Here is an 18,786-nt window from a genome sequence, read left to right on the forward strand (position 1 = left end):
TATCATGTGTGAACCCTGGGTTAAATCCCCAACAGTACCAAAGAAAGAAGAGGATGAAAGTAACAGAGCTCATAGACTTAAGACCACATAGCTAGTTTGTGTTTCTTAAGGGTTTTTTTTTTCATTCTTTGTTTATTTTTCATCTTTTTAGTTTGTTGTTGTTTAATAGAACTCAAGTTCATTACATCTGAATCTATGTCTGGTAATTCTTTTTCCACTCTTCTGACTTTGTTCTTATGGAAAGAGAAAAAAATAATCCTCCCATGATGATCTCATGGTTTGTATGTACATACATTATCATTGATCTGTTAAACATAGAGTAAAAGACAAGCTTTTCAAATGTATTTCAGTGAATCGCAAAGGAAGAGCTTCACGTCATCTGGACCTCATTCTTCAGTAAGGAATTTACAGGATCCAAATGCATTTGCAGTAGAAAAAGTAAGTGACCTTCCCAAAATATGCAGCTTGAAATATCCTCAAATTTAAAAACACTGAAGTATATATAAATAGTTATGTGTTTATGAATTTGGATATGAGTGTGAGAACAACAGAATTGCCTTTGGCTTTCCTATTGAATAGGGAATTGTAACTGGAAAGTAGTACTTAGAGAACACACACATGGCATATGCACCAAGTGAAACTTCTTTGTGATTGATTGCCAGATCCTGCAATTTAATTGAGCATTTTACCAGGATCAGATAATTGCACAATAAAGTGTAAAACTGCATTTTTGATGCACTGGAGACCAAGTTGGTGAAAGATCTGTGACAACACTTCTGAATTGCAAAATACTGTGTTCAGGCCTGAGTGTGGTGAGAGGCACCAGAACTTGTGTTTGTACTTACATTTATCATAACTACTGCTATGGATTGGGTTTTGTGGCATTTTTGTTTTCAGTATTTATTTAGAGTTGAGGTCTTATGTTGTTGTTCAGATTGAACTCAAACTCTTGACTCCAATTTATAATCCTACCTCAGTCTAGAACAAAGCATTGATTTTGGTTTTTAGTAAATAATGTAATATTCTTTTCTATCCTTTTACTAATCTTGATTTTCTTTTTCAGCAAATGGTTATTGAAAATGCAAGAGAGAAAATATTAAGCAACAAATCTCTTCAAGAAAAACTAGCAGAAAACATAAATAAGTTTTTGACTAGGTGAGCTGTATGATTCAAATCTCTGATTGTTTTTGCCTACCCACCCAACTGCACTAACCGTTTTCCTTTCTGTGCTACAGTGATAATAGTATTGCTCAAGTACCTAAGCAAACAGACAGCAACCCGACAGAGCCAGAAACTTCAATTGATGAACTCCTAGGACTTCCGGTATGGGTAGATGTGTGTGTAAGGGTATGCGTGTATGAGAGAGCTTTTGGGGGTGTTGTGTATTAGAACTAAATGGCATTTTATTTTTATTTTAAAATCATTGCCAAAAATTATATGTATGCAATCTAATTTAAAGTAATTAAAATAAAATGTTCATCACGGGGGCTGGAGAGATGGCTCAGAGGTTAAGAGCACTGACTGCTCTTCCAGAGGTCCTGAGTTCAATTCCCAGCACCTATATGGTGGCTCACAGCCATCTACATGTAATGAGATCTGGCGCCCTCTTCTGTGTACATAATAAATAAATAGATCTTTAAAAAAAAAAAAAAAAAAAAAAAAAAAAATGTTCATCACATATGTAATCTGTTTCTGAACACATTTGAACAGTGAACATTATTTCAAAGACTCATTTAAATAGTAAAAATGGTGAGATTTTTTTTCTAACCCTTCTAATAGCTAACCTGCTGTACAGATATTAATGCGGTGTATAATCACTAAAAAATGATTCATGGATTTCTAAGTATTCAGTTCTTGCAGATTCACTACATGGTTCCTTTGTATTTAATAAACAGCACTCTATAGTCTTGCCTTTTCTACATCACTAGGAACTGAGTAGTAATTTAAAGATACTGAAATAGTATGTTAAATATGACTTGCATTCATCGTGTACCTTCTCAAACTGATCCTAAATGTAGTGTTTCTCAATCCTAATGTCCAGTTTCCCTCCCTAATATTAGTTGTCATGCCGGATCTATATGTGTTGGTGATGCTTCTCACTGTTGTTTCATGACCTTTCACTTCCAACATTTGGGCTTTTTTCCCTTGCTGACTATATGTGGTATGTTGCTAGTTTTCATGATTTTGTAACTGCTTCTTCCTGAGTTGAAGACCTCATTTATTTTCACTTTAAAGTCATTGATTAATTTTAGAAGTAGAATTCCTCGAATTTCAGCCATAGAATTCATCTAGTCTGTAATATCTTTGTATATTCAGTAATTGAGACGTTGGTTATCTCTTGGTGATAGATTCTTTGTTGGTTTCATGTATCTGTTCATTTGGGTCTATTTTCCAGTTTTATTTAGGGGTGGTTCTTACTTCTAAGGGTTCCATCTCTACAACACTCAAAGGTAGAAAACAAACTATTATAACAGCAACAACACCAAATCAAACAAGATACAGAAACACACTCAACTAAAGCCACATCTCTAAAGACCATAGAACAGAAAATGACAGAACTAATGTAGTGTATTATAAAGTGAAAAATTAGTAACAGCAAATGTAAAAATAATTAGTCAATGAAATGAAAGCTAGGGGAAGGGGAGAAAGAAAGGTTAAATAAAACAATGGGAAAGAAAGTTCTAAAAAAGTGTAATACTAGTGGTTTTAAAAAACTCAAGCCAGGCCTGGTGGAGTACACCTTTAATCCCAGCACTCAGGAAGCAGAGGTAGGAGTTAAAGGTCAGGCTGGTCTAAACATCGAGTTCCAGGATAGCCAGGATGACATAAAGAAAGCTTTATGTCAAAAATAGGTATAATATTGAGGGATTTTTGAAAAACAAACAAAACCTGTTGCCTAGTACCAAAATAATATATGGGAAAAATCTGATGAATGTAAGAGGTGGAATAAAATTTTAAAAATAAAAGGGCTTGTTTTTTTTTTGTTTTTTGGTTTTTTGGTTTTTTTTTTTTGGTTTTTCGAGACAGGGTTTCTCTGTGTAGCTTTGCGCCTTTCCTGGAACTCACTTGGTAGACCAGGCTGGCCTCGAACTCACAGAGATCCGCCTGCCTCTGCCTCCCGAGTGCTGGGATTAAAGGTGTGTGCCACCACCGCCCGGCTAGGGCTTGTTTTTTAAAGGTAGTCAAAATACTACTGAAAGTATAAACACAAGAGTGAGGAACTGAATTATTGCAGCAATTTCTTTATGGGGACTCTACAATTTAATGTGTGGGGTAGAAGTACAGGGTGGGAGTCTCTTGGAGATGTCTGTTTCCTATGATTTAGGCTGGTCCTAATCCATACCGGATAAATGTCTTTTATCTAATAGAGCTGTCTTTACTTCAGTAGCTTCCTTTAGTCTGTAGGCTAAGTTCTCCCACTGTGTCATTCATATACCCTAGGGTGGCCAGTGTTGTAGCTAGCAGGGGTCTTGGACTCTTCTGGGAGGGGGCAAGCAAACCACACTGAGATCAGTATAGGTGCACTGACCTCAGTACTTTGAAAACTCTAAAGGCACTAAATATCCTGCCAATGGGACGTGACTGCAAACATGAAGTAATTTGCTTCAGGCTTCTGGTCCTTACACAGTGACTTTAAGCTAACAACTACTTCCCACAGCTCTCTCACCTTGGGTGTGTGGGAAGTCGATTCTAGGTTCCCTGACTTGTGATTATCCCTTGTTTTCAGGTCTCAGGTTACCTCATCTTAGTAGAATCCCTCTCTAGTGTCCACTTAGAGCCCTCCACTTACGGATCTGGCAAGTGACAGAGTGGGCCTCTTATCCACTGCTAGCCTGGTACAATAGAGGGCTCACAGTTCCCCAGAGTACTCTTGAGTAGAAGCACCAGGAAATATTAGTTAGAAGGATAGAGGGGAGAGAAAAAGTTAGAAAATTCAGGATAGCCTCGAGAGGGCCTGGATCCTAATCCATTGGGCCCTGACTGTCTCTGCCAATGGGTATTTAAAGGAATGCCGCCGGGCGGTGGTGGCGCACGCCTTTAATCCCAGCACTCGGGAGGCAGAGCCAGGCGGATCTCTGTGAGTTCGAGGCCAGCCTGGGCTACCAAGTGAGTTCCAGGAAAGGCGCAAAGCTACACAGAGAAACCCTGTCTCGAAAAACCAAAAAAAAAAAAAAAAATAAATAAAGGAATGCCAAGGGATGGAACAGAAGACCTCCCCCCAGCACAGTCAAGTGCAGACCATCTCAGACACCTGGTACTCAGGCCCATGTTCCAGTCATCCTCTTTATGCGGGCCTGCTGGGTAAAACCACTAGGAAACCTAAATGGGCTCCAACACTCACTATCACACCAACACTCCCCCCAGCATTTGAGGATTCTGAGAACTGTAGATTTGTCTTGTGGATGTGTAGGACTGCCCATCGCTTTTTCACTCCTGCCACATGGCTTAATTTTTAGGTGAGGCTTGTGTTTGCCTTCCCGACCCACCACCAGAGGAGTTACCCTGTTACTCCTCTGTGATGTCAGGTGTTGTCCTTCCACCCATTCTCTTTGAATAGCGTCTGATTGTTCTTGTCCTGACTCTTCTCATAAACTACAGTTTCTAATCCACTAGCCCAGAAGTCTTATTTTCTTTTACATCAGTCTATTATTCAAATCGCAAGGAATTTTCTTGTAAGGAAATACTCATATGTAAAAGTCAACAGTAACATGAATAATTTCTCTATTATTAAAGCCATATTAATTTTATTTGTTCATACCTTTATTTTTACTTTGCAGAGTGAAATCCACATGTCTGAAGAAGCAATACAAGATATATTGGAACAGACAGAATCAGACCCAGCGTTTCAGGCACTCTTTGATCTCTTTGACTATGGTAAGTACACCATTTATTCTAGCAAGTAGACAGAATTTCCTCCACTGTCTTGAGTTACCTAACCCAGAATAAAGTAGCATCACCCAGGGCTTCTGAAAATTTCCTGTTTCATTCCAGCAAATAATGTATAGAGATGGGAACTTTATGTCTTTATGTTTACTTAGGAAAGTTCAGCTATAAAAATGGAGAATTGGGTTTGAGGTTTGGGTTTTGTTTTTGTTTGGTTTTTTTTTTTTATTTTGACCAGTCAATATGAGCTATGCTGAGTCAGTTACAATACACGTAAATATAATTGAAAAATCCTAGAAGAATGCAAAGTATTGAGCATTAAAGTCAGAACAGCCATAGTATCAGCATTCTTTATGAACTTGTTCCATGTGCAGATTCTTGGACCTTCCAGAAGATCTTAATAAACGTTTAACATTAAGAACCACTATTTGGGCTGGAGAGATGGCTCAGTGGTCTGCTTTTCCAGAGGTCCTGAGTTAAATTCCCAGCAACCACATGGTGGCTTCAGCCATCTATAGTGGGATCTGATATCCTCTTCTGGCATAAAGTTATGCATGCAGATAGGTACTCATATACATAAAATTAAAAAAAATCAATCTTTTAAAAAAAAGAAAGAACGACCAGTTGAGCTGGGCAGTGGTGGCATATACCTTTAATCCCAGCACTTAGGAGGCAGAGGCAGGCATATCTCTGAGTTTGAGGCCAGCCTGATCTACAAAGTGAGTTCCAGGACATCTAGGGCTGTTACACAAAGAAAAATAAGGGAAGTTGGGTGAGAAAATCCTTTGTATTTGTGAGTGGCATATAAAACAGCATGTTAACAAATTTTAGGATAGGGTAGTGGGGAATACCTATAATGATCCTTAGGGATTCAGAGGTAGAGGCTGGAAAATCAGGAGTTCAGGGTCATCCTTGGCTACAAAATTAATTCAAGGTCATCCTGGACTACCTTGTCTCAAAAAAAAAAAAAAAACAAAGATATGATTAAAATAAAACTTTTTTTTTTTTTTTTTTTTTTTTTTTGGTTTTTCGAGACAGGGTTTCTCTGTGTAGCTTTGCGCCTGTCCTGGAACTCACTTGGTAGCCCAGGCTGGCCTCGAACTCACAGAGATCCACCTGGCTCTGCCTCCCGAGTGCTGGGATTAAAGGCGTGCGCCACCACCGCTCGGCCTTAAAATAAAACTTTTAACATTTATTTAAGAATGGCAGTATTTGTGCTTGTTTTAGTATGGTCATTTAATTACTTTCCTATTCTCTTTAACAGGTAAAACAAAGAATAATAAAAATATATCACAAAGTGTTTGTAGTCAACAAATGGAAACTAATCCTAATATAGTCTTAGCTGAAGAAACTAATCTAGCAATTAAAAGTTCCTTTGAGACAGAAGAATCTGGTAAGATTTTTTATTTCATTAATGACATCAACCAAAATGTTAAAATTAGTTTCAAAATTCAGAAACAAAGTGCTGTTTTCATTAGAAGTTATTGAAATTACTACATAGTTCGTTTTTATGCTTATAATTTTCTGCCGAATGAGAAAAATTATTGCCAGATCTGTAGTATTTTGATTAAAAGATTAGTTTTTCATACTCATTCTTTCATAGAGCAATAGATACACAATCTAGTAGTAAATAATATTGGCCAAATAACAAAATAATTTCATTAAGGCTCAGATTCTAATGCCTGATCTGTTAGGTTCATGTGTTAAGAGATTTTTTAGCTTTCTGAGTTGAACTGACAGTCAACAATTGTTTCAATGACATTATACAGTATGTGCTGATAGTCTTTTTTTTTTTTTTTTTTTTTTTTTGGTTTTTTGAAACAGGGTTTCTCTGTGTAGCTTTGCACCTTTCCTAGAACTCATTTGGTAGCCCAGGCTGGCCTCGATCTCACAGAGATCTGCCTGGCTCTGCCTCCCGAGTGCTGGGATTAAATGCATGCGCCACCACCGCCCGGCTGTGCTGATAGTCTTGAATTTAGTTATTTGTAAATTTTGTAGGTTATCCTCCATCTCTACTATCCCTACTGTCTTTATTCAGAGCCTTACAGTTCTGTCTTTCATGGAGTACCAATGTAGCATAGTTAGTCCATACATAGTAAACACTTTGTGAATTAAAGGAAAGCATGAATAAGTCAATGTTAAAATTTTTTTTTTTTTTTTTTTTTTTTTTTTTTTTTTTTTTGGTTTTTCGAGACAGGGTTTCTCTGTGTAGCTTTGCGCCTTTCCTGGGACTCACTTGGTAGCCCAGGCTGGCCTCGAACTCACAGAGATCCGCCTGGCTCTGCCTCCCGAGTGCTGGGATTAAAGGCGTGCGCCACCACCGCCCGGCTCAATGTTAAAATTTTTTTAATGTAGAATGTTTTTAAAGAAATATTGTTGTCAAGTATAACACAAATTTATAGAAGTGCATCATAAAATTATGTATAGCTCTTTGTTATGAAATCAAATCAAGAACTTGTCTGTGGAATCACCTCTCAAGTGAGAAATGGATCACTGCCAACACAACAAAGAATCCTTTCAATAGAATCCTTTCAAAGAATCCTCCATCTCTGCTTCGTCCATCTCTGTTCTTCAGATAGCTTCTTCACTTCTCATAATTTGTTAAACTTTGTGCCTTTCTCAGTACCAACCACCTAAATTTATTTAGTCTCTACAAGCTATGCCTGATCATCATTTCTCCTCACCTGTTTTGATTGATTGGTTGATTGATTTTTGAGACAGGGTCTTCTATGTAGTCCTTGCTGTCCTGGAACTCACTCTGTAGACCAGGCTGGCCTTGAACAGAGGGATCCACTAGCCCCTGTCCCATGAGTGCTAGGATTAAAGGCGTATGCCACTGTCACCACCACCACCACTGGGCTCCTTGCCTGTTTTTAAGTGCATAATGGCTTCCAATTTTTTCACATCTTGTCTTCAAAAACTAGTTTTGGAATATCTTTCTTTGAGTTCATTGTTAATAACAAAGCTCAACTTTCTATTTCTTAGGCTGAACTATATTTGTGCATTCATGTGTGTGTGTGTGTTCACATCTAGAAGATTATGTTTCACTTAAGCTTTACCATAAATAAAATAAAACTTGTGATCCTACTGTCAGAAAGTCTTGCAAATTCATTAAGAAACCACTTCCAGGCTGAGAATGGAGCTTGTGGCAGAGTGCTTATGTAGCATAACACACAGTTTAATATCTAGCACTGCTGTTTTTATTTAATGTCACTTATAATTCATTTGTGTGGCCTAACATAATTTCCCCTAATGTCTCCCTCAACATAGAATTAAGTGGGCTCTATACACAATATGATTTTTACCGGTTATGATAGTTCAGGCATTTTTATGGATTTTTCCCTATTACATTTTCTTCCATATTTATTCAAATTGTCCAAATTATGACTGCTGTAAGACTCACTATATTGATACTACATTGTTTCCTCTTAAAAAGATTCTTTTTTTTTAATCTCCCACCAGCCTTTTTCCTATACTATTACAATTTTCCCCATGCCCTATTAGAATTTTCTGTTCTGTGTGTTCTTTTCTAGCTGTCTTAATCTCTACAAGATCATTGAGTCAACTGTTCATAATTGCATTCTGGAGACATGTGTATGGTTGTCCTCAGTAAATATGTTAAATGTTACGGTATACACAGAAATTGTGTTGATTGTGTAAAGTGATCTTGATCCACCATTAAAAATAAATCAGGCAAAATAAGGTCAGTAAACATGGCAAAATTTGAAAAGCCCATCATTCAGGAGGCTTGAAGCATAAGGATGACTGCAAGTTCAAGGCCAGTGTGGGCTATACACACAGTGAGACCTGTCTAAAAAACACGAAGAGAAAAAACAGTCTAGATAGGGAAGCAACACTAGCTCCACTATTGTTTAGAGCCAGCTTAGGGCATCTTGTCTTCTGGTAAGTACTGGATGTTCTTAAGCCTCTATACATTTTTCTTCTTTGGCATCGGTTTTCTTAGAAACTTGGGAAACAATTTGACATTTGTTAACTATGCATCAATCTTAAACTTACTGGTATGCCCAAGATTAGTATTTTTTGGCAAAGTAGGTTATACAAGAAAAGTGACTGCTCCAGAAGCTAAATATACTCAACGTAACTTTCCATCACACTGGTGTTTTACAGATGGGCAATCTGGTCAGCCTCCATTTTGTACATCCTATCAAAATGAAGATGTATTATTAAGTGATTTGAAGGATGGCAACAACCACGATGTTCTTCAACAGGAATCCCAGGAAAATTTCTCCCAAATAAGCTCTGACATTCAAAAAAAGGACTTTAAAACAGCTGTACCTGCTGAACAGAAGTGTGCCCTTGACATTACCTTTGAGTCTGTGTCTAATTTAACTGACTTTAACCAAAGAGGAAGCTCTGCTGAATGTAGTGAACATTGTTCTGAGTTATACAGCAGCAGTCAGATGCCCACTGAAGCTGAAGTAGCTGTGGAGGTTGAAAAGAATTCCTTGTCTCCACCGAGTATGTTGAGTGAAGCTCAGTTAGAGGCTAATCAGCCCGATGTGCCAGTTACTTCATTTGTGTCTCTTGGTAGTGAAACCAATGATGAAAACTTAATTCTCTCTGGGAAAAATTCCCAGCTTTTGTCCCAGAGTACTCCATTAACTGAAAAGCCATCTAAAAGTCAATTCTGTGAAAATTCTAACAATATAATAAAAGTTAAAACTAATACCCATGGTTCTGAGTCAACAGATTCTAGTCAAACTCACAACAGTAAAATTGAAGTTAATAGTGTATCATCAGCACATCCACTACCAGATTGCCAAGATAATTCTTCATTGGAAAGTAAAACATCACCTGTGACTGTTGAAAGGTTAGGTTTAGATGTATCTGAACAAATAGAAATTCATCTTGAGGAGTCAGCCCCTTCAGATAAACAGCTATCTAATGGTTCAGCATCTGTTGACTTAAATCATATGGAAAACAAGATGGAGACACCTAAGTCTGAGAACTCTCAAGAGCCTTCCTCTTCTATGAAAGATGGAGATACTATTTTTCTCTCTTTGGGTGAACATAACAACTGTGAAGAAGTTGCACTGGTTCCCCAAGAAGGTAATCCTGTGAAAAATAATCATTTGCTTCCTTCGGAATCTAGTGGTTCAGTGGGGGGTTCTCCTGAGATCCAAAATATTGATGGTAAACCTAGCAAAGACTCAATGGAGGTAGATGCATCAAGTATTGTCTCTCTCAAAATTATCATCAGTGATGATCCATTTGTTTCCTCAGATGCAGAGCTTAACAGCGCTGTATCTAGTATCGGTGGAGAAAACTTGCCAACGATAATTCTGTCTTCTAAATCTCCTGCCAAAAATGCAGAATTCGTTACATGTCTATCTTCAGAAGAAACTGCAAGTGCTGTTGTATCTGTTGAAGTAGGAGATTCTGGCCCAGTGGAGCAGAACCTTTTAGTGCTCAAACCTGAGGAACCTGTAGTAAACAACCCTCAGAACGAAGATGGCATTGCTTTTTCAGCCAGTGTTGCACCTTGTGTTCCTAAGGACGGAGGATACATACAGTTGATGCCCACCACAAGCACAACATTTGGCAATTCAAGTAACATTTTGATCGCTACCTGTGTGACTGATCCAACAGCCTTGGGACCAACGGTCAGTCAGTCTAATGTAGTGGTATTGCCTGGGAATTCTGCACCTATGACTGCACAGCCTCCTCCACATCAGTTACAGACACCACCAAAGTCTAACAGTGTATTTGCTGTCAACCAAGCTGTGTCACCAAACTTTTCACAAGGTAACTCTAAGAGCAGATTGGAGGTGAGCTGGGGCTAGAGTTCAGTGGAAAAGCACTTGTATAGCATGTGCAAGGCTGTGGACTCCCATCTCCAACACTGAATGAAAAGAGATAACGTGTGTGTGTGTGTGTGTGTGTGTGTGTGTGTGTGTGTGTGTGTGTGTGTGTGTGTATAATTTACATGTGTGTGCATACATATTTTGGAGCTTCTCTGGAATCTTAATTTTCTTGTGTAAAGTCACTAACTAGGAGATAATATAGGTAGTTCATATGACAAAATACTATACAAATAATTGCTTATGCCTCTTTCTTGTACCCAGTTCAGCCAGATTTTGTTTAAATCTGGTAGGCTATAGCTTTATTTTTTTTCCTTTGTGCAGTTTTTAATATACAACACTAATCTGTGAAAAGAAAGCCTAATTCATTGCATAGCTGTATACATAACTCAGTGTAGCAGGATATTTATTTTTATTACAGTCATAGTTCTTTCAGGGGGGAGTTCGAGACAGGGTTTCTCGAACCCTGTGTAGTCCTGGCTGTCCTGGAACTTGCTCTATAGACCAGGCTGTCCTTGAACTCAGAGAGATCCACTTGTCTCTGCCTCCCAAGTTCTGGGATTAAAGGTGTGTGCCACCACCACCTGGCCCGATAGTCATAAGGAATTTATCGTTTAGAGAGGCTTTCAAGAAAACCTGAATTTTTTTGTTTTGTTTTGTTTTGTTTTGGGGAACAGACAGGTTTTCCTCTGTGTAGCTTTGGAGCCTGTCCTAGAACTCACTCAGTAGACCAGGCTAGCCTCGAACTCACAGAGATCCTCCTGTCTCTACCTCCTGAGTGCTGGGATTCAAGGTGTGAGCCACCACCCCCCAGCTGAAAACCTGAATTCTGTAAAACCCTTTGTAATTTCTCATGTTCTGATGGTGTTTGGGAATGATCCAATTCTTGAGAGACTCCAGAGGGACTCTTGTCTTCATTGTATGCTGGTTTACATGCAGTTAGTAATTGACAAACTTGTATCAGTTGATTTATGTTTCTTGGAGATAAGAATTTACACACTTTCACCTACATTCCTATGTGTACTGATTTATAGACAATGGAATTTGATTAAATATTATCAACTAAGTATTAAGGAATCTATTTCAAATGAGGTAAAGGAGAGGCCAGAATTGCTGCAGAATATGAAGCTTGAGTTAAGGTTTAGAGAAATGAGATAAGATTTGAAGCCAAGGAAAGTAGAATAAGCATTCGTGGATGTTTGGGAAACTGGCAGGTTTGCATGAAAATAAGATGAATCTGACAGGGATGGTTAGTGTATTAGGAAATGGTGTGTTCCCAGACCAGGCCTAAATTACTATAGCTTTTCTTGTGGTTGACTCCTAAGGACCATGTGTGCACTATAATTTTCTCTTGGTAGTTTAATCTGGTTACAAAAGTATATTCTTTTTGACCAATACCATTAAGATACAATACATTGGGTAAATTATTAAGGACTATAAATACTCACTTAGAATCCAGGTTTTCTGATACAAGATTCAAATATAAAACATTTACTACTCAGTTTCTAATTCCAATCTTCTTTGTTAGAAGAATCCGTATGTAATAGATCTTCTAGCCATAGAATCCCAAACTCTGGATAATATCGCTAAATGCCCTACACCTTAATATTTCTTAACTTTAGTACTGTACTTAATCAAAAATCTATAAACAAGATGGTCTTAGTTATGGTTACTTCTGTTGTGATGAAAACAATGACCAAAAGCAACTTTGGTGGGGGAAAGGGTTTATTTCACTCACAATTCCATATAACAATTTATCATCAAAAGCAATGATCACAGGAACTCAAGTAAGGCAGAGACCTGGAGTCAGGAATTGATGCAGAGAACATAGAGGGGTGCTGCTTACTGATTACCCCCATGCTGGTTTATCATGACTTGCTCAGCCTGCTTTCTTATAGAATCACAGATCTATAGCTCAGAATGGCACCACCCACAATGGATTGGGTCCTCCTACATCAATTACTGAGAAAATGCCCTACAGACTTGCCTACAACCTAATCTTATAGATGCAGTTTCTCAATTGAGGTTCCCTCCTTTCAGATAACTCTAGCTCATGTCAAGTTGACATAAAACCAGCCAGGACAGTTGACACACAAACACATCAGTGTTAAGTCATAACCTTTGTTTTCTTGTTCTTCTCAAAGATCACACATAAATATCAACATTACAGTATAAACATTCCAAATTTTTAAAGTCCCATGGTCTTTAAAAATTCATTCTCTTGTGGTTGGAGAAATGGCTCAGTGGTTTTAAGAGCACTAACTGTTCTTCCAGAGGACCCAGCTTCAATTCCTAGCATCCACATGGCAGCTCACAACTGCCTAACTTCAGGAGATTTGGCACCCTCAAACAGACACACGTGCAGCAAAGGGCAACATAAAAATAAATAAATCTTTAAAAAATTCAGTCTCTTTAAAATAGGCAATCTCTTAAAAATCCAGTCTTTTAAAATTCAAAGTCTTTGGCTTACACTTTTTTTGTTTGTTTTTGTTTTTAATTTTCCGGAGCTGAGGACCGAACCCAGGGTCTTGTGTTTGCTAGGCAAGCACTCTACCACTGAGCTAAATCCCCAACCCTTTAAAATTCAAAGTCTTTGAATTGTGTGCTCTTGTCAAATCAAAAATAGTTACTTCAGGAGGGAAGAACCAGGACACAGTCACAATCTGAACAAAGCAAAAACCAAACTCAACAATATAAGTCATTCAATGTCTGATGTTTGAAATTCACTCATGATCTTCTGGGCTCCTCCAAAGTGACCCAAAGGGCTTGGGTCACCCCTCAGACTCTGCCCTCGCAGCACACACAGCTTGTCTTCTAAGCTATGGCTGACTACACTCCACCACTGCTACTATTCTTGGTGTCCCTCCCATAGTGCTGGCATCTCCAAAAATGCTGGGGTCCCTTGCTGCAACTGAGTTGCACTTTCAACGATAGCCTCTCCTGGGCTCTCTTCAGGGACTCCAGTCCTGCCATACAGTGCCAAGCCTCAGCTGCTCTCCATGACCCCTTTATGGCTTCAAAACCCGTACCACCTGGGTGACTCTTATACTACCAAGATTGGCTACCAGTGTGAGGTACAACCTTGGCTGCTTCTGGAACACAGCTTCTATGTGCTGACCCCACGGAAATACTTCCCAGAGGACTTCACCTCAGTGATGCTCTTAGTCATAGCTGATTTTCAGCACCAACTGTCCCAGCAAAGCAAAGGTTTTACTTCAGAAGTTCTGGGCTCTCGTTAATCACAGCCGATTCAGCTCCACCTGACCAGACACTAGATTTCTTCACACAGAAGGCCCGGTACAGTCTTTGCTTCCCTCTGAAACTTAGCAAGCCAGGCCTTCATCATCTGCACTGCACTTAACATTCTTATCTTCCAAGCTCTTAGAGAACAGCTTGCTGGGCTCTTAGCATCTATTCCAAAGTCCTTCTGCAGTCCTCCCCAAGACATGTCATGTCTGTCACAGTAATACCCCACTCCTAGTGTCAGCTTCTGTTTTAGTTAGGGTTACTGCTGTGAGGAAACAATAACCAAAGGCAGCTTGGGAGGAAAGGGTATATTTCACCACATAGTTACATATAGCAGCAGTTCATCATCAAAAGCAGTGAGGGCAGGAACCTGGAAGCTGGAGCTGATGCAAAAATTGTCAGGAAAGATTTGGTCATAGAATTTGTTTCAAAATACTAATTTTTCATTTATTTTTGTCAAAAGGTTTAGTGAAGGAAACCTGATTTTAATGAGAATTGTTTTCTAGGATCTGCCATCATAATTGCTTCTCCGGTCCAGCCTGTACTTCAAGGAATGGTGGGAATGATACCTGTGTCTGTAGTTGGACAGAATGGAAGTACATTCTCTACTCCTCCTCAGCAGGTAGCATTTATGAACGAAAAATAGTGTGAGGAAGCATTCCAAACAGCATAGTTAATTGTTTGTATGTTTCTCCTTCTAGGTCCTTCACATGCCTTTAGCAGCACCTGTTTGTAACAGAAGTATCACTCAATTCTCCATTCCTCAAAAATCTCAGAAGGCTCAGGGACTCAGAAACAAGCCTATTACAGGTACTTGTTAAAAAGTTCAAATCAACTTTGTGTCTGTTAAGCAACTGTAGCAGGAATCTTAAAAAGTTCTTATTAATAAAATCAAACCTGGGGCCAGTTATTGGGGTGAAATGCTGGATGATCAGAGAGACAGAACAAGTCACAGCTAACCTCACCTGGCCAACTTCTCAGCTGATCTTGTTTTCTCAGACTGGAAGCTTCTGTGTCCTCATCCCAATGGCTCTCAGCTGAACTGCTGCTCAGAAGCCTGAAGCTTAACCATCTAAAAGCTTAACCAGCCAAAATGCTTGTTTCTGGTATTCACGCCTTATATATCTTTCCTTTCTACCATCGCTCCCTGGAATTAAAGGCTCGCTTTCTGGGATTAAAGACGTGTGTCACCATGCTTGGCCATTTCCAATGTGGCCTTGAACTCACAGAGATCCAGAGGATCTCTACCTCTGGAATGCTAGGATTAAAGGTGTGAGTGCCACCATTTTCTAGCCTTTGTATCTAGTGGCTGTTCTGTCTCTGACCCCAGATAAGTTTATTAGGGTGTACAATATTTTGGGGAACACAATACCACCACAAGCAACAACTGAATGTTTTCTTGTTGTCTGTCTCTCTGCCTCTATCTCTCTCTCTTTCTTTTTTGAGACTGGGTTTCTAGCCCTGACTGAACTCACAGAGATCTGCCTGCCTCTGCCTCCTGAGTGCTGGAATTAAAGGCTTGTGCCTCCTACATCCCACAAATGTTTTCTTCTTGAATACCTTTTACATCCCTAATAAGCAGTCCTCCTTCCCTACAAGCAAGTGGTTTTTGATTGGACAGCTTTGATTCTGGTAAATCCCTTTGCTTTACTGAATACTTTAGCTTTTATCCATTGCTCCTCAGTATGTTCTTTGGAGCTGTGTAAGATCATACTCCCTTTTTTCCCAGACAGTTTTGAAATGTTTAACGAAGTTTGCATAGCATCTTCTGTTGTTCCCTGCTTTCACCAGTGCTCCTACCATCTCTTTACACATGTCAAAAAACTCAGTTACTCTTACCACACAGTTCTCTTAGCTCACACATTCATGATTTTATATCTGTCATATCAGTGTCCTACCCTGGTTTTGTTTTGTTTTAAGAGCCTCAGTTTTCTGGTTCATCCTGTATTTGTTAGTTGAGTTACATCCCCACCCCATACATATTGGAATATGTGACTTTACCTAAACATTTCAGTAATTCCCTCTTGCTCACAGGATAAAATTGAAGCTCCTGACCCAGGGTGGTGGCAGACTCTATAACCCACATGTGGGACACTGAAACAAGAGGCTAGACCAGGCTGAACAGTTAGTGAGACCCTTCTTGAGAAAGGAAAGGGAGTGAAGGAATTCCCTCACCCTAAGCATTCCTAAGCATTCCCTAAGAGTCTGGATTTCACTGGAGTGTGTTGTAATATCTCCCTTTTTACCTCCAGTGTTATTGACTTGGAACTCCCTGTGTCATCCCCCCAACCCCCTTTTGTTTGTTTTAGCTTAGTTTGGCCTAGGAGCTTTTCAGTCTTGTTAATCTTTACAAAGAATCAGCTCTTTGTGAGATTAATTCTTTATATTATTTTAATCCCTGTTTCTGCCTTGATCTTTATTATTCCTACCATCTGCTTTATGTATTTGAGTTTGTTTGTTTGTTTGTTTTTGTTTGTTGGAAACTTGATACATCTTTGTTATGTGACTATTCTGGAGAGATGTGAACTAACGTCTACTCGCCCCAGATGAGGAACCAGGAAACTGACCATAGACCAGAGTCTAACTGGTGAACCAATGAGCTCTTTTGGATTTACTTACAGGAATTTGGGTGAGGGGTTACTAACAGCAACATTGACTCAGACGGCTGTATCACAAAAGCCCATGCAAGCCTGGGTGACAGCTTACAGAATCTAGGAACCTGGCCAGGTGGTGGGTGACACATGCCTTTAAGCAGACAAATCTCAAAGTTGAAGCCAGCCTGGTCTACAGAGATAGTGAGTTCCAGGATAGCCGGGGCTACATAGAGAAACCCTGTCTCAAACCGCACCCCCTTCGCCCCCACCCCCACCCCAAAAAAGGAAAATTGTTAGGTTCCTGAAGAAGTCCCACAGAAGACCACTATCCATGTATGAACATCAGCAAGAACATTTATTTTGCTAGCATGCTGGAGCCATCCATTCCACACAAAGGCAAAATGGTGACAACCACAAGAGGGACGTGTGGGCTCCTTTTAAGCACAGCTAAGGGTCCTAGGCCAGTTAGGTCATCTCTGATATGATTGGCTTAAGCAAGTGGCAATTATAGTAATACATTCTAATTGGCCAGGGCTAGTAGGAGTTGGCTAAGGCTACAGTTTTTCCATTTGAGAGCAGGCCTGGTACTGCACATACCAGGCCTCCTTGTCCTTGCTGTCTGGGGTATTGTAGATTGATTATCCTTTGTTCATGGCTCCTTCAGAAACTGCCTGCTTGGTTCCAGAAATCAGGAACTGAGGCCTAGTTCTGAACTGAGTTATTAGGGCAGGTTGTCATATTTGCCTGGCCCTTTCAAAAATAAAGAAACCTGGAGTGTCCTGTATAACCTACAGGCAACTCAGCTAGTTGGAATCCTTTCCAGGTAGCTCTGAGGATCTGAACCTTTTCTAGGCAAGTGGGCTGGGCTCTGCTTTTTGTAGGCAGTAATAGGTTTTCTGTAATGCAATAATAGGTTTCTCCGCTGAAGCAGTAAGCCGGCCAAACTAAATTGAAAAAGCAAAAGAACAGGTTTATTTGAGCAAGATACTTCCCAGGTGAGCCCCCCAGCCCCACAGATCAGGCCAGAAAAGTCAGGCAGCAGAACTAAAGCAGGGAGCATATATACCCTATAGGTGAGGGGTGATGATGTGTCCTCCACAAGCTGGATTTGTACCCAAGTGTGATTTAAAAACTGACCACTTTGGGCAGGATCTTGGGCTACTGGCAACTTTTGGGAATGAGCTACCGCAGCCACCAAGAATGCAAAACTGGGCTTTTTGGTGCCTTTTCTTTGTTGGAGATTCTCTGAGAGGGTGGGGTTTGGAGAGAGAGAAATGGGGCTTTCAGGATCAAGCAGGAGTGAGCTGGAGGTTCCAGCCGAACAGGTTGTTTACCTGATCTACCTCTTCAGGCTTCTCTGCTGGTCTGTGACTATCTCTTGGCAGTCCTTATTGTTTATATATACCTGGGGAGGGAGGGATGTGGTGACTCTGATCAGTCTTAGTGACTTCCTGAAGCTGAAGAGTTGTTTACTTCCTGAGATTAAGGAAATTCCCTGCAGGATACATTTTTACTTCCTTTTTAACATCCGGTGTCTTAAGGAGCTTCCCTACAAGATGGAGGGCTTTAATCTCAGGAGACTGTTATATAATAACCACTAGGTTATTTATTTAGGATGTCTGATTAATCATCATTCAGTTGTACTGTTTAGTCTGCAGGTATCTGGTTTCTGAGGTCAACCTTTGAAATTACCATCTATTAGTTACAGTGGAACTTCTAGCAGTGCTGGCTTGGTTGATGTAATATATCCTTTCCTGCTTTTCTGACTTGAAGAGTTGTTGGCAAGAGACCTCATGTCATTTTGATGTTTCTACCTCTATGTGGGTTACAGTTTTTACTGTTATTTCTTTGTTTTGAAATTTTGGCTATTATATGTTATAGGATTGTTCTTTTTTTGTTTTTTTTGTTTTTTGTTGTTTTTTTGTTTTTGTTTTTGTTTTTCGAGACAGGGTTTCTCTGTGTAGCTTTGCGCCTTTCCTGGGACTCACTTGGTAGCCCAGGCTGGCCTCGAACTCACAGAGATCCGCCTGGCTCTGCCTCCCAAGTGCTGGGAATAGGATTGTTCTTTTCTGGCCACTATTGGTTTTGGTTTTTGGGTTTTTGTTGTTGTTTGTTTTGTTTTCTTATTTTAAAGGTTTATTTATTTTGTGTATATGACTGTTTTGCCTGCCTGGTGTCTGTGCATGCCTGGTGCCCACAGAAGTTAGAAGAGGGCACTGTATCCCCTGGAATTGTATGGC

The 18,786-nt window shown here is 39.6% G+C and overlaps 1 protein-coding gene across 2 annotated transcripts in view; it reads left to right on the forward strand.

Annotated features, from left to right (window-relative positions):
• Window positions 1-18,786, forward strand: part of LOC128124263 (protein NPAT) — a 43,543-nt gene that overhangs the window by 16,871 nt on the left and 7,886 nt on the right. For both annotated transcript variants that reach the window (XM_052760439.1, XM_052760442.1), the window contains exons 8-15: window positions 351-438; window positions 1,064-1,155; window positions 1,236-1,323; window positions 4,779-4,875; window positions 6,149-6,277; window positions 9,013-10,650; window positions 14,459-14,574; window positions 14,654-14,762. In XM_052760439.1, coding sequence (XP_052616399.1) covers window positions 351-438; window positions 1,064-1,155; window positions 1,236-1,323; window positions 4,779-4,875; window positions 6,149-6,277; window positions 9,013-10,650; window positions 14,459-14,574; window positions 14,654-14,762 — 2,357 coding nt within the window. The remainder of the gene's footprint in view (window positions 1-350; window positions 439-1,063; window positions 1,156-1,235; window positions 1,324-4,778; window positions 4,876-6,148; window positions 6,278-9,012; window positions 10,651-14,458; window positions 14,575-14,653; window positions 14,763-18,786) is intronic.

This window comes from Peromyscus californicus, unplaced genomic scaffold (assembly GCF_007827085.1).
Source record: "Peromyscus californicus insignis strain IS unplaced genomic scaffold, ASM782708v3 Scaffold_11__1_contigs__length_118956290, whole genome shotgun sequence".
In the NCBI taxonomy this organism is placed as follows: Eukaryota; Metazoa; Chordata; class Mammalia; order Rodentia; family Cricetidae; genus Peromyscus; species Peromyscus californicus.